The sequence below is a fragment of the Psittacula echo genome (genome assembly GCF_963264785.1).
Source record: "Psittacula echo genome assembly, chromosome: 5".
NCBI lineage: Eukaryota > Metazoa > Chordata > Aves > Psittaciformes > Psittacidae > Psittacula > Psittacula echo.
The window spans coordinates 78,168,584-78,185,517 of NC_137739.1; the positions used below are offsets into that span (position 1 = coordinate 78,168,584).

Below are 16,934 nucleotides of genomic sequence, written 5' to 3' on the forward strand. Positions count from 1 at the left end.
CTGCCACTATCCTCACATGGACCCGCTGGCCTTGTGTCCTGGCCCTGGCTGCACAGCAGTGTGTCCAGGTTCTCCAGTACCCACAGGCCATGGCTGCTCCATAACCTGTAAACTAGCTAATGCTGAAAATAAATCCGTGCTAATTCAGATAATGGAATTCATAGCTCGGCTGCAATCCTGTGACTTGTCTTTTCCATTGACATCTCCAAAAGCTCCAGAACGGCCCAAACCTCAGGGCAGCCACCTTGGGTGGGCAGCCCCAAGGGCATGGAGCTGAGAGGCTTCTCAGGAGTCCAGACCCAGCTGCTGCTTGTGCCAGACACTGTGGTGTGCAGGTGTGTACATACATGGAACCACGGAATCAACTAGGTTGGAAAAGACCTTTAAGATAATTAAGTCCATCCATTACCCTAGGATTGCCAAGGCCACCACTAACCCATGTCACTGAAGGCCTCATCTACACAGTTTATGAACACTTCCAGGGACACTGATTCCACCACTGCACTGGGTAACCTGTTCCAACACTCAAGAAACCTCTTGGTGAAGACATTTTTCCTAATATCCAAGCTAAACCTCCCCTGGTGCAGCTTGAAGCCATTTTCTCTTGTCCTATTGCCTGTTCCCTGGGAGAAGAGACTGACCCACACCTCACTACAGCCTCCTTTAGGGCAGTTGTAGAGAGCAATACGGTTCTCCCTGAGCTTTCTCTTCTCCAGACTAAACCCCTCAGTTCCCTCAGCCATTCCTCATCCCACTTGTGCTCCAGGCCCTTCACCAGCCCCTCAATGTCTCTCTTGTAGCGAGGGGCCCAGAACTGAAGACAGCACTCAAGGTGCAGCCTCACCAGCGCCCAGCACAAGGGAAAGATCACTGCCCTGGCCCTGCTGCCACACTGGTGCTGATACAGGCCAGGAACCCGCTGGCCTTGGCTGCCCGGGCACAAGCTGCTCATGTTCAGCTCTGTCAATGAGCGTGCCCAGGCCCTTTTCCAGCCGCCCCTGCCATCCTGTAGCGGTGCATGTGGTGCTTCAGCACAGCGCAGAACGCAGCCCTCGCCGCACCTCATCCCGCGCGCGCACACCTGCACCTCGCGTTAACGCACACGTACAAATACCGGCACGCACCCCGCGCGCGGCCGTCCTAGACCCCCGCGCCTCCCACACCACGCATGCGCTCGGTCAGGCGCGCGCCCCCTCCGCGGCGGCAGGGGGTGCTGCAGCGCGCGGCAGGGCGGTGGGTCGGTCGCGCGCGGGGGGCGGGGCGGGGCGGTCGCGCGGCCATGGCCCTTCCCGGCATTCCCTATGAGCGGCGGCTGCTCATCATGGCGGACCCGAGAGACAAGGCGCTGCAGGACTACCGCAAGAAGCTGCTGGAGCACAAGGAGATTGACGGCCGCCTCAAGGAGTGTGAGTGAGCGCCGCCACCACGGCGCTGCCCACACTGCTATCGCCGCCGCTCCGCGCCCAGGGAGACCTGAGGGAGCCTGGGGGCCGCCGTGCTGCTGCCCGCGCTTCGTCATGGGCCTGGCTGGGCCCCATGGGGCAACGCCGGTGGAAGGGAGCGGAGGGGTGGGCCCTGGCGCTGCTGGTGGCGGCGCGGGGCCTTGCGGCGCGGCTCCCCTTGCCAACGCCGTGCTGTTTTCCTCTCCCTTTGGAGAGCCCCGTGGGACTGCCTGGGCCCCGGGGACTCACTTGCTTCGGGGCGAGTGGGAGGGTCGGGCCTGGCCGAGCCGAGCGAGGAAAGGCGGTTTCCTCAGCCCTTCCCCCCCCCGCCTTGAGGTTGTTCTGTTGGCTTTTTATTTTCCTTTTCGAAATGCTGTGTGCTGCATCGGTCAGACAGTATAAGTACTAGTGCTGTACAGAGGAGCTGGTGCCTTTGGATCTGAGCTTTTTTAATTGGGGGTTGGGCTTGTAGATGCCTTCTGCAGTGTTTGTGCTCATCAGCACCCTGTCGAGGGTGTGTGGTTCTCGGTGTTGATGAGCAGGAGCTCTGCTCTGCTTGCAGGAGGGTGACTTGTGGAGTGTGGGGTTCTCCCAAAGCTCTGGCTCTGGAAAAGGGCCTGGTCCCAAGTTCCTGTTGGATTGAACAAGATTGAATCCTTGTGTTTCTGTCCTCTTCTAGTAAGGGAGCAGCTGAAGGAGCTCACCAAGCAATATGAAAAATCAGAAAATGATCTCAAGGCCTTGCAGAGTGTTGGGCAGGTAAGTAAGAAAAAAGAGGTCATGGCATCCTGTAGTAGTGGTTGGCGGTGAACCTGCCTGGATGTAGCGTTTTGGTCTGTTTATGGCATCAAGAAAAAGTGGGAACAACCTTGCTGAGAGAATCGGGGGGGTCTTGCTGTCAAGAACACATGTGCTGAGTGTGTGGGTTAGGGAGGTTTCCTGCATGTGTCCTGCTTAACGGAGAGGTGTTAAAAGTATTGATGAGCAGAATGAAGCAGAGGGGATTTCAAAGTTGGCAGTCATCTTCAGTGCCCTGAAACAAATGTTAGAGGTGGGTTTGGATGGTAGTTTGTCTATAAGTTAATACTGCATTTATTATTTTGCAGATCGTTGGTGAGGTTCTTAAACAGCTAACAGAAGAGAAATGTAAGTACATTGGACTGTTACGTTTTTTGAGATCTTGAGAACCAGCTTTTGTAGTTAAAATCTGGCTAAAGATTTGTAAGAGTAAAGAATTAAAGAGTATAAAAATCTTTGTCCGCAACATGGACAGTGGGATTGAGCATGCCCTCAGCAAGTTTGCTGATGACACCAAGCTGTGTGGTGTGGTTGACACGCTGGAGGGAAGGGATGCCATCCAGAGGGACCTGGGCATGCTGGAGAGGTGGGACAGTGCCAACCTTGTGAAGTTGAGCAAGGCCAAATGCATGGTCATATACCTGGGTTGGGGCAATCCCAAGCACAGGCTGGATAGAGACTAGATTGAGATTCTGTGGTGTTCTGGATATTGGCAGAAAAGCAGCATAACAGCAATGAATGAAGTAAATGTGATCTTTTTTTTTTCTTTGCTGTTTTCTCTCCAGTTATTGTGAAGGCCACAAATGGACCAAGATACGTGGTTGGCTGTCGTCGTCAGGTACCTGATCTGTGTGAATATTCATGAAAGTTTGCTTTTCATTAACTGGGTGCTTAGTAGGATTAAGTGTCTGGCATCTGCTTGCCCTCTCCCTTTGTAGCTGGTAGTAGTAACTTCCAACACAAAGAGGTCCGCAACATTCCTGGAACCTTGCATGTGCTGTGTTCTTTTCATGGAGTTGAAGCTGTTTCTGCCTAATCTTGAATTCCCTGAAATTAATCATTGCTACAAAAATTAATCAGCTATGTATGGTCTCCATTGCTGTGCTGTGAGTACAGGATGTGACTTCTGCTGTCACAGTGCTGAGCTTCAGATTTTAAACTTTTTTTTTTTTTCCTGATGGTTTTACACTCCAGCAAATAATTATGGTAGGCAAGGTCCCTGCTTTGAACACTGCAAGGGACTTTTATTTGTCGCTGATGATCTTAAAAAAAGCCTTGGCAGTCGCAGTCCACAGGACACCATCTTTCTTGCCTATATCAAATTCTGTAGAAGCCAGACACTTCAATACCTAATCTTGTGTACAGCATAATCCATCTGCTGTAGTTGGCAACAACCATTTAGAGGTGCTCTTTGCTTTTTATTTTCATACAAAGAGTAAAGCATTCTATTGCAGGTGTGGTTCAAATACTTGTTGGTTAACTGAGTGCTGAATGTAACCCCTTTAGAGTAATTAAATCCCTAGTATGTAGGACCCAGAATATGCAGTGGAAGTGTTCTACAACTCCAGAGCCATTGGGGGAGCAAAGGCAAATCTCTAGTTAGATTTTATTACACCCATCCCTGACTTTGAGAAATGGAAGCAAAGAAGAGAATGTATGAAATGTGAGACCATAAGGTATCTCTGAACAGAGAGCAGTGACCCCAGGGGGAAGGATCATGTATCCCAAAAAGGCAGAAGGCAGCAACATTTAACTTAATAATTCTAATGCACAAACAATGTAAGATCTTCTAACAGCTGTGACTTAAGCAGATTCCTTTATGGTGGGGAAAGGTGAACTTTTAACACATTGTGATTGTAGCGTGTTCTCCTGTATTTATGAAGTTGTGAAAACCAGAATTCCTTCTGTGAGAGGAGCAGACATGTAGTAGTGGTGTATTAGAGGTGGCTTTTTTTTCTGCAGAGAAACTGATGTTCAGTGCAGAATTTTAACTCTTAGTGATTCTATGTAAAGGAATAAAATGTGTTTGCAAGACAAACATGCAAATGTTTTTCAGTACCCAGAATATCTGGATTAGCTTAAGGTTTGTATGTGGAAGTTAAATTGAAGATCAGTGTGATAGAGCTCCAACATAGCTGACCCATCCCTGGCAGGGTTCAAGGTCAGGCTGGACGGGGCTTTGAGCAACCTGGTCTCGTGGAAGGTGTTCCTGCCCGTGGCAGGGGGTTGGAACTGGATGGACTTGAAGGTCCCTTCCAACCCAAACCAGTCTATAATTCTAGCATACAAAAGTTCACCAGTGCTGTTTAGATGATTCATCCATCATGGTGTTGGGATGGCTGTAGGAGCTGAGAGGCAGAGCAGGGAACTGGCTGTGCAGTTTGAAAAGCAGGACTGCTGGGGAATTCCCAATGCAGGCCCACAGTTAACAGTGCTTGGCAGTAAACAGCGAGCAAAACTCATGCAGTAAGTTTTAGTGCATAGTGTTCTCCTATGATGTCGACTCTGCTGATGGATTATATATTTTTCAGTAAGGGTGGACCTTTTCTCATTCCAGAGACAAACAATTGGAGAAATATGGGTGCCAGTAGGTGTGTTAGTTCAGGTAGTGTATGTATAAAGGAACTCTTGACTTCCCTTGAGCATACTGCCATAGTACTTGTTTGTGTTTTTGCTTGTGTCATCTGCAAGAACTGCTAGTATTGAAATGCTCTTCAAATGAGTAATTTTAAGCTTCATCCCTTTCAAGGCATTATGGTGCAAACTCAATATTTTCTTTCACTGGAATGAACAAACTATTTTTCTGGAGCATAAGTATCCTTAATTCCACTTCCGGGCATGTGAGGTAGTCTTGACTTTGTGTGTTGAAACAGATAAATGCAAAGGAATAGGTTGTGCTTGGATTAGCCTGGCATTGCAACACATACTTTCAAATTTATTCTTCAGTAAAAACATTTTCTGATCTTGAAAGATCCTTGATTTGATACCAGAGGCTAAAAAGCCATATCCGTGATTGGTTTCAAAGTGTCAAAATACCAAGACATATGAATGCCTGGGGAGTGTTCACAAACCACTTGAAGGACTAGTTTGATGAAAGTCACTGTGAGTGTGCTGCATTGCTGAGGAAGAAGAGCGACACTGCTTAAATTGAAACAAAATTGCTTTGTATCTGAAGTGCTTTTCCTAAAGAATTCAAGGTCAAGTAGCTTCTAGCTTCTCTTTGTTTTCTTCTCACTGTGGAATAATTTAAATCTATTGGGCAGTGTTGAATCTGGTAGAAGCTAGCAAGAGGCCTTACTAGTGACTGCAGTATAGGAGGAGTGACAGCATGATTCTGAACACCACTAGAGACTTAAAAGAACCTGCGTGGGCAAGGGACCTCGTAAATCCCCCCAGTGGGGGGTGATGGGAAGCTTCAGGCTGTGCTTGCAAACAGTTGTCAAAATCGTCGTCGTTCCGATGCCATGTCAGTAAAACTTGGAATAAATAGTGTTTGTGTTCTTCAAATGTGGACGTGGAAGTAGTCTCTGATCATTGTTCAAGGTTGTGTTGTATGAGAGATGACACTGCTCTCCTAGACGAAGTTTCTTAAAAATAAGGTGAGAAATGTGAGTTAGTTGTTTTAACTCCATCTGCATGTATCAGGGTGTACTGGAATAGGACTGCTATTGTGTTTAAAAATCTCATCAAAATGGAGTAAGCAGACAAAAACTGCCAGGGCAGATGAGTGAGTAGGGCAGCTGAAGTAAATGAGAGCAAAAGAAGAACACCTGGAACATCCAGCTTTAAAGATGGGTTATAACTGAATTATGTGAAATGATGGAGGGCTTGGAGAATATAGGTTAGGAACATCTACTCGCCCTTTCTGTCAGGCCGGAAATTGGAAAGCCATTGGGGAGAAGGGTGGCAGGCTGGGACTTGAGCAGGCAGACTGTCCCCTGTGCTCTCAAAGGAGGATTCTTGTTCTGAGACAGCTGGTTCTGCCTGATGTTGAGCAGAAAGGAGGATTCAGTCTCTCACTAATCCAGTCAGATTGACAGCAGTAAAAACACAAAGCAAACCATCCTATTACAGTATAGCAAATAGTATTTATTTTCAAAAGTGGTGGAATGGTTAATGACTTGCTGCTAAAGATCTGTTTCAGTGCAAACAAAAGTTATTCCTGTGGTGTGGCTTTGCAGGTGTTCAGTTGTGACAACAAACAGGTTTGTTGGTCTAGGCTGGTGCCTGGATTGCTTCTCTGAGAGATCATGTCCCCATGACACCATGAGCCAGCTTTTTCCCAGTTTAAACATTCCTGGAAATGGTGGTGGTGGGAACACGGTGTTTACTAAATGAGCTGCTTGGCATGTAGTTTGGCAGCTTTGTTTTCCTCTTGCGTGTGGTTGAGTGAAGGGTGTAAGCTGCAGTAAACATGGCTAAAACCAGATGTTATTCTGGAGTATGGTTCTAATAGAAATACTTTTTCTGTGACTAGCTTGACAAAAGTAAGCTGAAGCCGGGGACGAGAGTTGCTCTGGATATGACCACTCTAACTATCATGAGGTAGGTTTCTGCTCTACAGCTGCTCTTCTGCTCATTATATAAACAGGGAAAATAGTGATCCATGTAGGTTATGCAAAGGTTTGAATGATCAGTTTTGTAGTATTTGTAGCTAGATCTGGAGTGCTTTGCTTGTTTTTTTGTGTTTTGTTTTTTTTTGTTTTGTTTTGTTTTGTTTTGGTTTTTGGGTTTTTTTGTGGGTTTTTTTTTTGTGGGTTTTTTTTTTCTTTTGTATCATCAAATATACTTGTCTTATCAAGGGGGAAGGAAAAGAAATAATTTTCATAGCTTTTTTATAATTTATTGCAATAACTTTGTAAGTGTGTGGGCACAGTGACAAATGTCTGCTTTTTACTCTTTTCCCTAGATATTTGCCAAGGGAAGTAGATCCTTTGGTTTATAATATGTCGCATGAAGATCCAGGGGATGTTTCATATTCTGAGATTGGAGGCTTGTCAGAACAAATCAGAGAACTGCGAGAGGTATCCAGTATCTCAGAAATAGTTATCAAATAGTGGTACATGTTCTGAGGGAAGTTTTTCAGCACAAAAATGTTATACTGATGTTTGTCCCAAATATCATGAGACAGGTTGTTAAAAGGTCCTATCAGATGGGCGCTTTCCATGTCTCATTAACTTAGACCACATTTTCCTATACTAGAAGCTAACTTCTAAAGGATTGTTTCAGTGTGTTCCAGCTCTGTCACTGGCTTTGTGGCAAACAGCAGTATGATGGCAGAGCACTGGTGTGTTGTACTAAAGTAATCTTTAGTTTGAGCATCAGTGCTGCAGGCTGTGTGGGCCTGCCCAAGAATGGGGGTGTTTGAAGATGAGCTTGTCCCACTGTGATCTAGCTGACTGTAACAGAGATTGCTTGTGTGCTGGGCACACACCTCATGATAGCAGAGAAAGATTATTCTAAACACCACGGCCCAGTTTGCAAACTGATAAATCTTATCTCTACCATTAGAGCAGTTTGCATTGAGATTAAATTGAAGACAATTCTCTAAAGAAGAGATTTGAAGGAACTGAGGCTCTAGCTAAGAGCATGCCATAAAGTCATTGGAGAGCATAGTTAGGATTGACAGCCAGCAAACCAAGCTTGAATTTTGCACAAAACCTATTAGAATCAATCTGGGTAGCAGAATTATGACAGTAGCAAAGAGCATTGTGAGAGACAAGCCATTGCTGAGCTGAAGTCTGAACAATGAGGGCAGGATTGTGGATCTTTCCCTTAGATCAATCTGACATTTCCTTAGCTGCTGCTCATACAAAATATGCACTGATAAATCCGAATACACATATGTGGAAAGCAGGCTGGCAAATATACCCTTAGCTTCCTGGGATTGTTGAGCTGAAACTCAGACATTGAGTCTCAGTATGTTGACCTGTCTCTTCACAGGTAATAGAGCTGCCTCTTACAAACCCAGAACTATTCCAGCGTGTGGGAATTATACCTCCAAAAGGCTGCTTACTCTACGGCCCCCCTGGTGAGTTTCATGAAGGGGTAATGAATGCTTAGTTGTCACTCTCAAACTGTGGCAATAGGCTTGTTTTGCTTTTTGTTTTGGGGTTTTTTTTTATTAATTTTTCTCCCTTGCTACTGTTTTATTATTTTATGTTGAAGGTTTTTTTTAACATTTAAAATCCTTCAATCTCCTGTCTCTCCAGGTACAGGGAAAACACTTTTGGCCAGAGCTGTTGCTAGCCAGCTTGACTGCAATTTCCTGAAGGTAGTATGATTGTATTTTTGCACTCACGCACATGGTAAATTTGTTTACACTCCAGTGTCTTCATCCATGTGCCTTTTGCCTTTCAAAAGGTGGTGTCGAGTTCAATAGTGGACAAGTACATTGGTGAAAGTGCTCGACTGATCAGAGAGATGTTCAACTATGCCAGAGATCATCAGCCGTGTATCATTTTCATGGATGAGATAGATGCTATTGGTAAGGCTGATGGCCTGGGGGGTGGCTAAATTATGATTTTAACACTGTAATTAGCTATAAAGTCACAGTCTGTTCTCTCAAAAGAAAGTGTTCAAGTGTGCTAGTTCAGAAGAAGCATAAAGGGACAAGTGGTTCAGCTTCCTTCTGGAGCTGTTGCAGCTAGCTGGGAACCATATGTAAGAAAGATTCCCAGCATAAGAAGGATGTGGACCTGTTTAGAGCAAGTCCAGATGAGGCCACAAAGATGATCTGTTCTGGAGACAGGCTGAGAGAGCTGGCTTGTTCAGCCTGGAGAAGGCTCTGGGGAGACCTTGGAGCAGCTTCCAGTGCCTAAAGGGGCTGACAAGCTTCCAGTGCCTAAAGGGGCTGTCAGCTGGACAGGGACTTTTGACAAGGGCCTGTAGGGATAGGACAACGGGGAATGGCTTTAAACTGAAAAGCTTCCCTATCCCTGGCAGTGTTCAAGGCCAGGTTGGATGGGGCTTTGAGCAACCTGGTCTAGTGGGAGGTGTCCCTGCCCGCGGCTGGGGGGCTAGAACTGGATGAGCTTTAAGGTTTCTTCCAACCCAAACTATTCTGTCATTCTATGATACCTGCTCTTATCTGGCTTGAATATTTTTGACTATGTGAAAAAGCATTTTATGGTGTGTGCATTTGACTCTCTTAAGTACCACCTCTCCTACCCCCAGTTTAAGAGGGATACTTAATTGTCATCTTAGTATTACATGGAGGCAAAAGTAAAGCACTGTCACTTATGAGTTTGGGATGCTGCAGGTGGTCGCCGTTTTTCTGAAGGCACCTCAGCTGATAGAGAAATTCAGAGGACTCTGATGGAGGTGAGTGTTTAATCCCTGACTCCATAATGTGCAGCCCATGTTAAGTAATGATACAAATGTGAATTGTTACAATGATCTGCCTCAGTTCTCAGTAAAACTTTTTCAGAGTTAATAATCTGATGCTAAAAGTGAACTAGATGATGCTTTTACAAAAGGCAGCTGCACGTCCTGATAACTCAGCCATGAGTTCAAGTTGGGGAGTAATCAGAATCTTTAAAAATGCTAAAATTATTTAGGATATTTTCTCCTTTACTGTGACTTGACTTCGTGGCTGCTTACCACATTTTCTTTGAAGATTTGGAGGGCCCCTCTTAAGAAGAAAAAGCTGAGCTTGTCTCTTCTAGTCCCAATGACACTATAAATAAAACTTTACTACTGTTATAGTTTAATTTTTCCCAAACTAGAAGAAGTAGTTGCATTTCTTTGTTTCTGTATGGATTGCTCTGGTAAACTGGGTTGTGTGGAGATAATTTCAAACTGCTGGTGACAATTAAGATTTCTGAAGCTACTGGGAAACTTCTTTGGCCTGTTTGCAAACAGTTCTGCCCAGTTTAAAAGAATGTGTCTGCCTTACTTGAAGAATTAAATCACTGCAATCAAAGAACAAGTGCTTTGAATCTTCACAATGAAATCTTAATGTATGTGTGTATTAGTATTCTAGAGGTGGCTCTCTCAAGTCTCATTTGAATGTCCTGGACATGCAGACACAATCAAAATGTGCCAGCCAGGCACTGGCTCCTTCAGCACTTGCGCTGTTTTCACTGCGTTATTGTTTCAGCCAAGTCTTTCACTTTGAGCTCTGCCTTGCTAGGTATTTTTTTCCCTGGGCAAAATATTTTCAGTGTCTCTCTTAAGCTTCTCTTTATTGCTTATAGAATATGCAGGAAGCATGCTGCCTTTCATTAGGCAGCTTGTAGGATTTTTTTTTTTTTCTGATTTATCTTTACCACTTCTATATGTTGGTGAAAATACTCTTGCAGAAAGTAAGTACAATAGATCACAGTAGGAAACTTTTGGATTGTTTAAAAACAAACTTCTGCTTTCTATTAGTTATTGAATCAGATGGATGGATTTGATACTCTGCACAGAGTTAAAATGATCATGGCTACTAACAGACCAGACACGCTGGATCCTGCGCTTCTGCGGCCTGGAAGACTGGATAGAAAAATCCGTGAGTTACTACTTCACAGTGGTTGTAAGGAGGATATTACCAGTATTAATTGTGGGTTTCTGCTTTTATTAAAGCTGTAATTCTCTCTAGATATTGACCTACCAAATGAACAAGCCAGATTAGATATTTTGAAGATTCATGCAGGTCCTATCACTAAACATGGTGAAATAGGTAAGTAGGAAGCTACCTGGATATCCTTTCTACTTGTGTTTGTAAAACTGTGAAGAGTTGTTGTGATAGGGACTCTGCCCTTCTAATTCGTGTCCTTACACTGGCCACACACCTTCCCTTCTCTCAGAATTCTACTTTTGTTTTATTACGTCCTGGTTGAACAGTTGGTAAGGCTTCCTTTGCGAAGGAAAACTGAATATAAACCCTTGAAGCATGATTGTAAACTGGAAAATCAACATTATTCTCAGCAGGTAGTTTCCTGTCTCTAAAGGAAAAGCTTAAAGCAAGTAAACAGCATTTTGATTATTAACATCCCCCCACCCCCCCAGAAAGAAAAATTGTTACTGCAGAAGTCTGAACACAATAAAGAACCTTTAAAAGTCGTGGAAAAACTTTGGAGTTTGGAGACAGCATAATGAAAACTTTGTTGTCTGAAACAAAGCTTGTCTTTGGTTAGTGGTGTAGACTGCTCTCCAGAATGTACGAAGTGTGTGTCAGATAGAAAGGTTTATATTATATAATTACTGTGTTACTCTGTGCTGACCAAAGCTGTAGTGTCACAGTGACACTTCAGAGCTTTCCTCAATAAAACTGTTTGCCTTTAAAATGACGCTGGCAGCGATTTATTGCAGTAAGGCCCACCAACTGCATGCAACCTGCCTCTGCCTCTTTGCTGACATGAGCTATTCATGCAGCGTGATCTGAGCAGTGGAACTGATTTCCTTCACCATCTGGCTGCAAAAACAGCTGCAGATCAACAGAGCGGGTGGTATGTGAGTGGGAATGAGCTGGGGGGAGGGCAGGAAGGATGAGGATTGCATTTCTTAGCAGTGGTGGCTTGAACATGTATGCATGCCACTGCAGTCTGAGAAGCTCTAAAGCAAATGCTGAACCTGAGGTAAAGTGCTTCATCCTTTTTCTCTTCGGACACTGAAGGGAAGCTGGGTAGGGTAACTCCTTTACACTGTTTAGCCGGATGAGATGACAGATGGGTATCAGCTAGGTTTCTGACCCTGATGTGGGAGGGCCGTGATGCTCCACTTTGATTTCCTGAGAGGACAGCCAGAACTGACCAGCAAGGTGGGGTGTGAATTGCATTGCAATCTGAAGATAATGACCTGTTCCAAGGTCCAGCATGAGATTCTCCTACTTCCAGTACTGGTGTCTGCTGAAGGCCTTAAACTTGCAAACCTTGTGATATTCAGTATTGCTTAGTCCCCTTGCTTTTTTCACTTTCCAGTTACGGGACGACATGTTTATAGGACATTGTGTTACATGGAATTAAAATAGTTGAATTTCTGATCTCTAGGGGGCTTTGGATTCTTGGAGTAAAAAAAGCTTTGCAGGAAGTCGAGATTATTTAATTTTTAATACCTAGTTTTGCAAAAATCGGAACTTTCTGGAGTCTCAGCAGACACTGTGTTTTTAAAGTTGATTCTAGAAGCTATAACCATAGCCACTTTTTTAGTAAATATATGTGCATAAAATACTAGGTTTAATATATCAAGACATTAAATGCTTTTAGTAAGCACAGTTGTTATAATGGGAAAGGAACTGAGTTATGATCACTTGGAGATAATTTTTCTGATCTTTTACATCATTTAAATGATGACAGCATGCCTTGATGTAGCTTTTCTTGCATTTCATGTTGATGCTTGTAATCACCAGTTAGTAACTTTGGGATTTAGTTGTATGAGCTTTTGGCAGCAATTAATTCTTTTTAATGAAAGGGGTGATACAGCTGATGTCAGTTAATTCGATTTATCAGTCTAGTGGACAGCTATCTACTTGCACTGAAATCAAAGTGAAGTGTTTGTTAGCTGAGTATATGCATTGTTGGCATCTGTAATGGGAAATGTGAATTTATTTCTAATTGATATTTGTGTCTTATGACTAGATTATGAAGCAATTGTGAAGCTTTCAGATGGCTTTAACGGAGCAGACTTGAGAAATGTCTGTACTGAAGCAGGTATTTTCTTAATTTTTTAAGTCTTCTTAGTTAATGCTAAACATTCAAGATCTTTCTCTGATACTTCTCTCAGTGGAGGTCAAAAATCTGCTGCTGGAACAAGACGTTTGTTCGCTGATGCTCACTTCTTCTGTTCCTTTCTTAAGAGCAGATAGCATTTACTTAGTGGTAATGTTAGCATCTGGACAGTATCAAAATGCCCAAAGAGTTGCATATTTCACAGCATGTCTCACGTGTCTGGACTGTTAAGGTTATGCAGCAGCAGGTGATATGCCCTGAAGCTTTGATGAAACAACTTGAACAAAATCTCTCCTTTTTCTCCCAAGTTTGCTTACGACCTGTACAGTTACACAGAACCTGATTTTTTACATCCTCCCTTTAAGGTTCCTGACAGGTCTCTTACCAGGTCTGCAGATAATGTGGCTGGGTGTAGCAACAGACCACCTGATAGGTGCTCAATGGGAGCAGTAGCCTTGCATTCACGTGATGTTCCACCTGCCAATATCCTTCGCCATACATAAGCTGGGTCCACACGGAGTTATGTGGATTTGGGAACCATCCTGTGACGTGTGTGGTGTGAAAGATCTCTGTAGGTCTGTTTCAGCATGATGGGAGGAAAAAACAGCTGTACCATTTCTGAGCTGGAGCTGGCCTCTAACCACTTGTTGGCTGAGTATCATGACATACGCCACACTTTCATAAAAGCTAGATACATTCCAGTGATGGTACCCATATTCATCCTTTTTGCAGAGAATCCATGTCTCTTAGTACCTGGGTGCCTAGAGAATTAATACTATTTAATGCTTTTTCCACATTACAAACTCACTGTACATGTAGGGTTTGCCTACATGGGAAGGGCAAGTAGCACAGTAAATACTCATAGTTTAAAACAAGTTACACATTTCTTCTTGGTGATCACCTAGTTCAGAAAGGTGACCTCATTGAAGGCTACTCCTCTTCCCAACGCTAAAGATGTGTGTGAAAGTCTACATGCAAGACAGTTTAACTTGGATGCATTTTCACTTTGAGTGAATCTCTATGTACTGTCTTCGTACTGTTGCTGCAAGGACCACCAACTTACTCTTGCTGTTAAATTACTCTTCCCAGGTATGTTTGCAATCCGTGCTGATCATGACTTTGTAGTTCAGGAAGACTTCATGAAAGCTGTTAGAAAAGTGGCTGATTCTAAGAAGTTGGAGTCCAAGCTTGATTACAAGCCTGTTTAAATTAACCATATAATTTGTGACTGACTGCACGTGTCATACATACACACATAATGTATAAAAAGAGAAATATTGTACTTCTTTATTATTGTGTTTGTGTAACATGTAGCTAGTAATTTGGTAACACTAGTTGCAGGTTGGCTACGGAAGTGTTTTCTGTACAGTTCTGAAATACAATATTAATTACAGCCCAGGTTAGGTAAAATGTGTGGAGATGTGTTCTCTCAGCAATTATAGTAGGAATTTATAAATGTGCCTGAATGGGCTAGCAGACTGAAGAAAGTCAATTCATTTCTTGACTTTTTTTATATTGGTAAATTTCCTTTTCCCAAACAGTTTATGAATAAAACTTGTTTAAATCTGCTTATCCTCATGTGTGTTCTCTGTAACTCTTGAGTTGAATTATGTCTTGTCACAATTTGAAGAGCAGCTTTTCTCTGGCATAGGTGTTCCACTGGAGTCCTGTGCCTTTGCCTCTATGTGAGAAGTACATTTCCCTTGGACAGAGGAGGGTCAAGTGCTGGTTACTCCACTTGTTGTCTGGGAAGAGGATCTGGCTGAGCATTTAATTATTGCAAGAAGTAAATAAGTCCTCTAATATGTTTGCTGTCTTCCCTCAGGTCGGGATAACTGCTGTCCTGAATGCTAGTTATTGACAAAAGCATCTAAGTGGGAGTGTGGAAACTGATAGCAGTTTGATACATCAATTTTTGATTATGACTTTAGGGGTGGTAGGTGAGAGGCACAAGATGGATTTCCTTCCCAAATTCCCATTTCAGTTGCTCTGTGGAGGCAGGAAACGCCCACTATCATTTGAACCTGTGCCACTTCAGATGTGAAGTGGTGGACTATGTACTTCTGGAGCTTTGAAGAGGGCTTTGCCATGCACCTGATGAGGTTGGAATTTGGCCATATAGAGGTTGTCTTTGTATTCCCTGGGAGTTGACTGCTGCAGCTGATTATCCTAATTGGATTATGTCAGGCATGCTCAGTTGACAGATAAGTACATTAGATGAACTCTAGACTTACCAGGAAACACACTGCTTAACAGCACCTCCGCAGCAGTTCTAATAGCGATGATTTAATTTCTCCATCACCATGAGACAAAGCAGGTAGCATAAGGTGTAGAACAGTTACAACAAAACAGCAACGGATATTTTTGTGTTTATGTGGCTAATGGTTGTTACAGACCTTTTTTTCTGCTTAGTATGAAAACTTCCTATTGTGATTGTGTTGTGGTTTAAGCCCAGTCAGTACCTCAGCACCACCCAGCTGCTTGCTCACTCCCCATTTATTCCTCTCTCATGGGTAGGAGAATTGAAAGAATATAAGCCCCAAGGTTGAGATAAGAACAGTCCAATAACTAAAGTATAATACAAAACTACTACTAAGGGAAATAATAAGGGGACAATATAAAACTAGAAAGGGAAGGGGAAAAAAAACCAGTAAGCACAAGTGATACACAATACAATTGCTCACCACCTGCTAACTGATATGCAGCCTGACCCAAGCAGTGATCTGGGCCTTCTGGGTAACTCTCCCCAGTTTCTATACTGGGCGTGACGTGCTGTGGTATGGAATACCCCTTTGGCTAGTTTGGGTCAGGTGTCCTGTCTGCTTCCCCCCAGCTTCTTGTGCCCTCCTCACTAGCAGAGCATGAGAGACTGAAAAGTCTTTGATCAGGGTAAGTGCTATTGAGCAATCGGTGTGTTATTCAGCATTGTTCTTAAACTAAACCTGAAACACAGCACTGCACCATCTACTAGGAAAGAGAAAAATAACTGTTACAGCTGAACCCTGGACATTGTGTCAGGAGTGCAAAGATGCAAATCTTGGGTTTTTTACCATAACACCTTTCAAGTGCACTTGTACAGAGTTGCTAGGTCTGAATGGTACAGCCATGTGCTTGGAAAAAATGGAAAATTAAAGTCAGTTTCTGAGTATTAAGTGATGTAAAGGGAGCTGAGCTCCTAGTGTTACCTTGGAGGCAGGTAAAAGATAGCAAACCATTTCCTGAAGCACTGGGAATGGTTATGGCTCATTTTTGAAGTCTGGGCCAGAAGCTAAGGCTACCAGCACCTGTCCCTTGGTGCCAGCTGGTGGGAGCTGCAGTTTTCTTCCTCTGATGGTTCATTTTTAATCTTTCAGTGGAAGGAAATTGCATTGCTGAAGGGGGGAAGTGAGTACATGTTTAAATAGTTTGGGGTTATATCTTAAGAGTCCAACAGAGCATGGAACTGAGGGACCTCAAGATAGGAGGAAAGGTGGGTTCCTGCCTCAAGACTGGTGTGTCAGAGGGTATGCTGTGTGCTCAAGAGGACCTCTTTGAAGATGGCCCTGTTTGTGGCATCAGCTAAAATCTGAGGCAGGCATCATCTTTCTGGTGGAGATAAAGCGAGTGTCTGCTCACCGGAATAGTTTTGGTGTAGTGCGAGGAGCAGCGGACGACCAGCAACGGCAGGGCGAGGGGAAGGCGGCTGCAAGATCGTCGTTGGAAGCGGGGAGCGTGAGGCGCTTCAGGCCTGCTCGTCCACCGGAGAAGCGGGACCTCGATGGCCGCCGCCAAGCTGTGGTGAGGAGAGGGGTGCTGCTGATGGAGCCCTAATTGGGGTTAATGAAGGAGCCGGTGGAGCCGCTGAGCTGCTCCAGCCCCGTCGGGGTCCGGGCCCTGACGAGGCAGCGAGGGCGCCGGGCCCCGCCCCTCGGGCCCTTGGCGGCACTGCCCCCGCGCGCGGCGCCCGTTGTGGGCGGAGCGACCGGGGCGGGGCGGGGGCGTCGCCGGAGCGGAGCCCGGGGGCGGGCGGAAGGGAGGGAGGGGGAGTGGCGGCGGCGGCGGA

At 44.5% G+C, this 16,934-nt stretch overlaps 1 protein-coding gene across 2 annotated transcripts; it reads left to right on the top strand.

Annotated features, from left to right (window-relative positions):
- Window positions 1-1,270: 1,270 nt before the first annotated feature.
- Window positions 1,271-14,464, top strand: PSMC6 (proteasome 26S subunit, ATPase 6). Of its 2 annotated transcripts, none has more exons than XM_080617140.1 (14): window positions 1,271-1,406; window positions 2,122-2,201; window positions 2,549-2,588; window positions 3,026-3,078; window positions 6,718-6,785; window positions 7,150-7,264; window positions 8,184-8,271; window positions 8,453-8,514; window positions 8,604-8,727; window positions 9,502-9,563; window positions 10,614-10,734; window positions 10,825-10,905; window positions 12,803-12,874; window positions 13,258-14,464. In XM_080617140.1, the coding sequence occupies exons 1-14, from the start codon at window positions 1,280-1,282 to the stop codon at window positions 13,263-13,265; spliced, it is 1,101 nt and encodes a 366-aa protein (XP_080473266.1). In that variant the 5' UTR covers window positions 1,271-1,279; the 3' UTR covers window positions 13,266-14,464. The 2 variants fall into 2 exon arrangements, with proteins under 2 accessions (XP_080473266.1, XP_080473265.1); XM_080617139.1 differs by having other exon boundaries at window positions 13,982-14,464.
- The last annotated feature ends 2,470 nt before the right edge of the window (window positions 14,465-16,934 follow it).

Excerpts from the sequence above, each read along its gene's own strand:
- PSMC6 (XM_080617139.1), top strand. The coding sequence starts at position 1,280 with ATGGCCCTTCCCGGCATTCCCTATGAGCGGCGGCTGCTCATCATGGCG. Across the intron at positions 7,265-8,183 it reads AAATCAGAGAACTGCGAGAG|GTAATAGAGCTGCCTCTTAC; the intron begins GTATCCAGTATC and ends GTCTCTTCACAG. Across the intron at positions 8,728-9,501 it reads GGATGAGATAGATGCTATTG|GTGGTCGCCGTTTTTCTGAA; the intron begins GTAAGGCTGATG and ends GGGATGCTGCAG.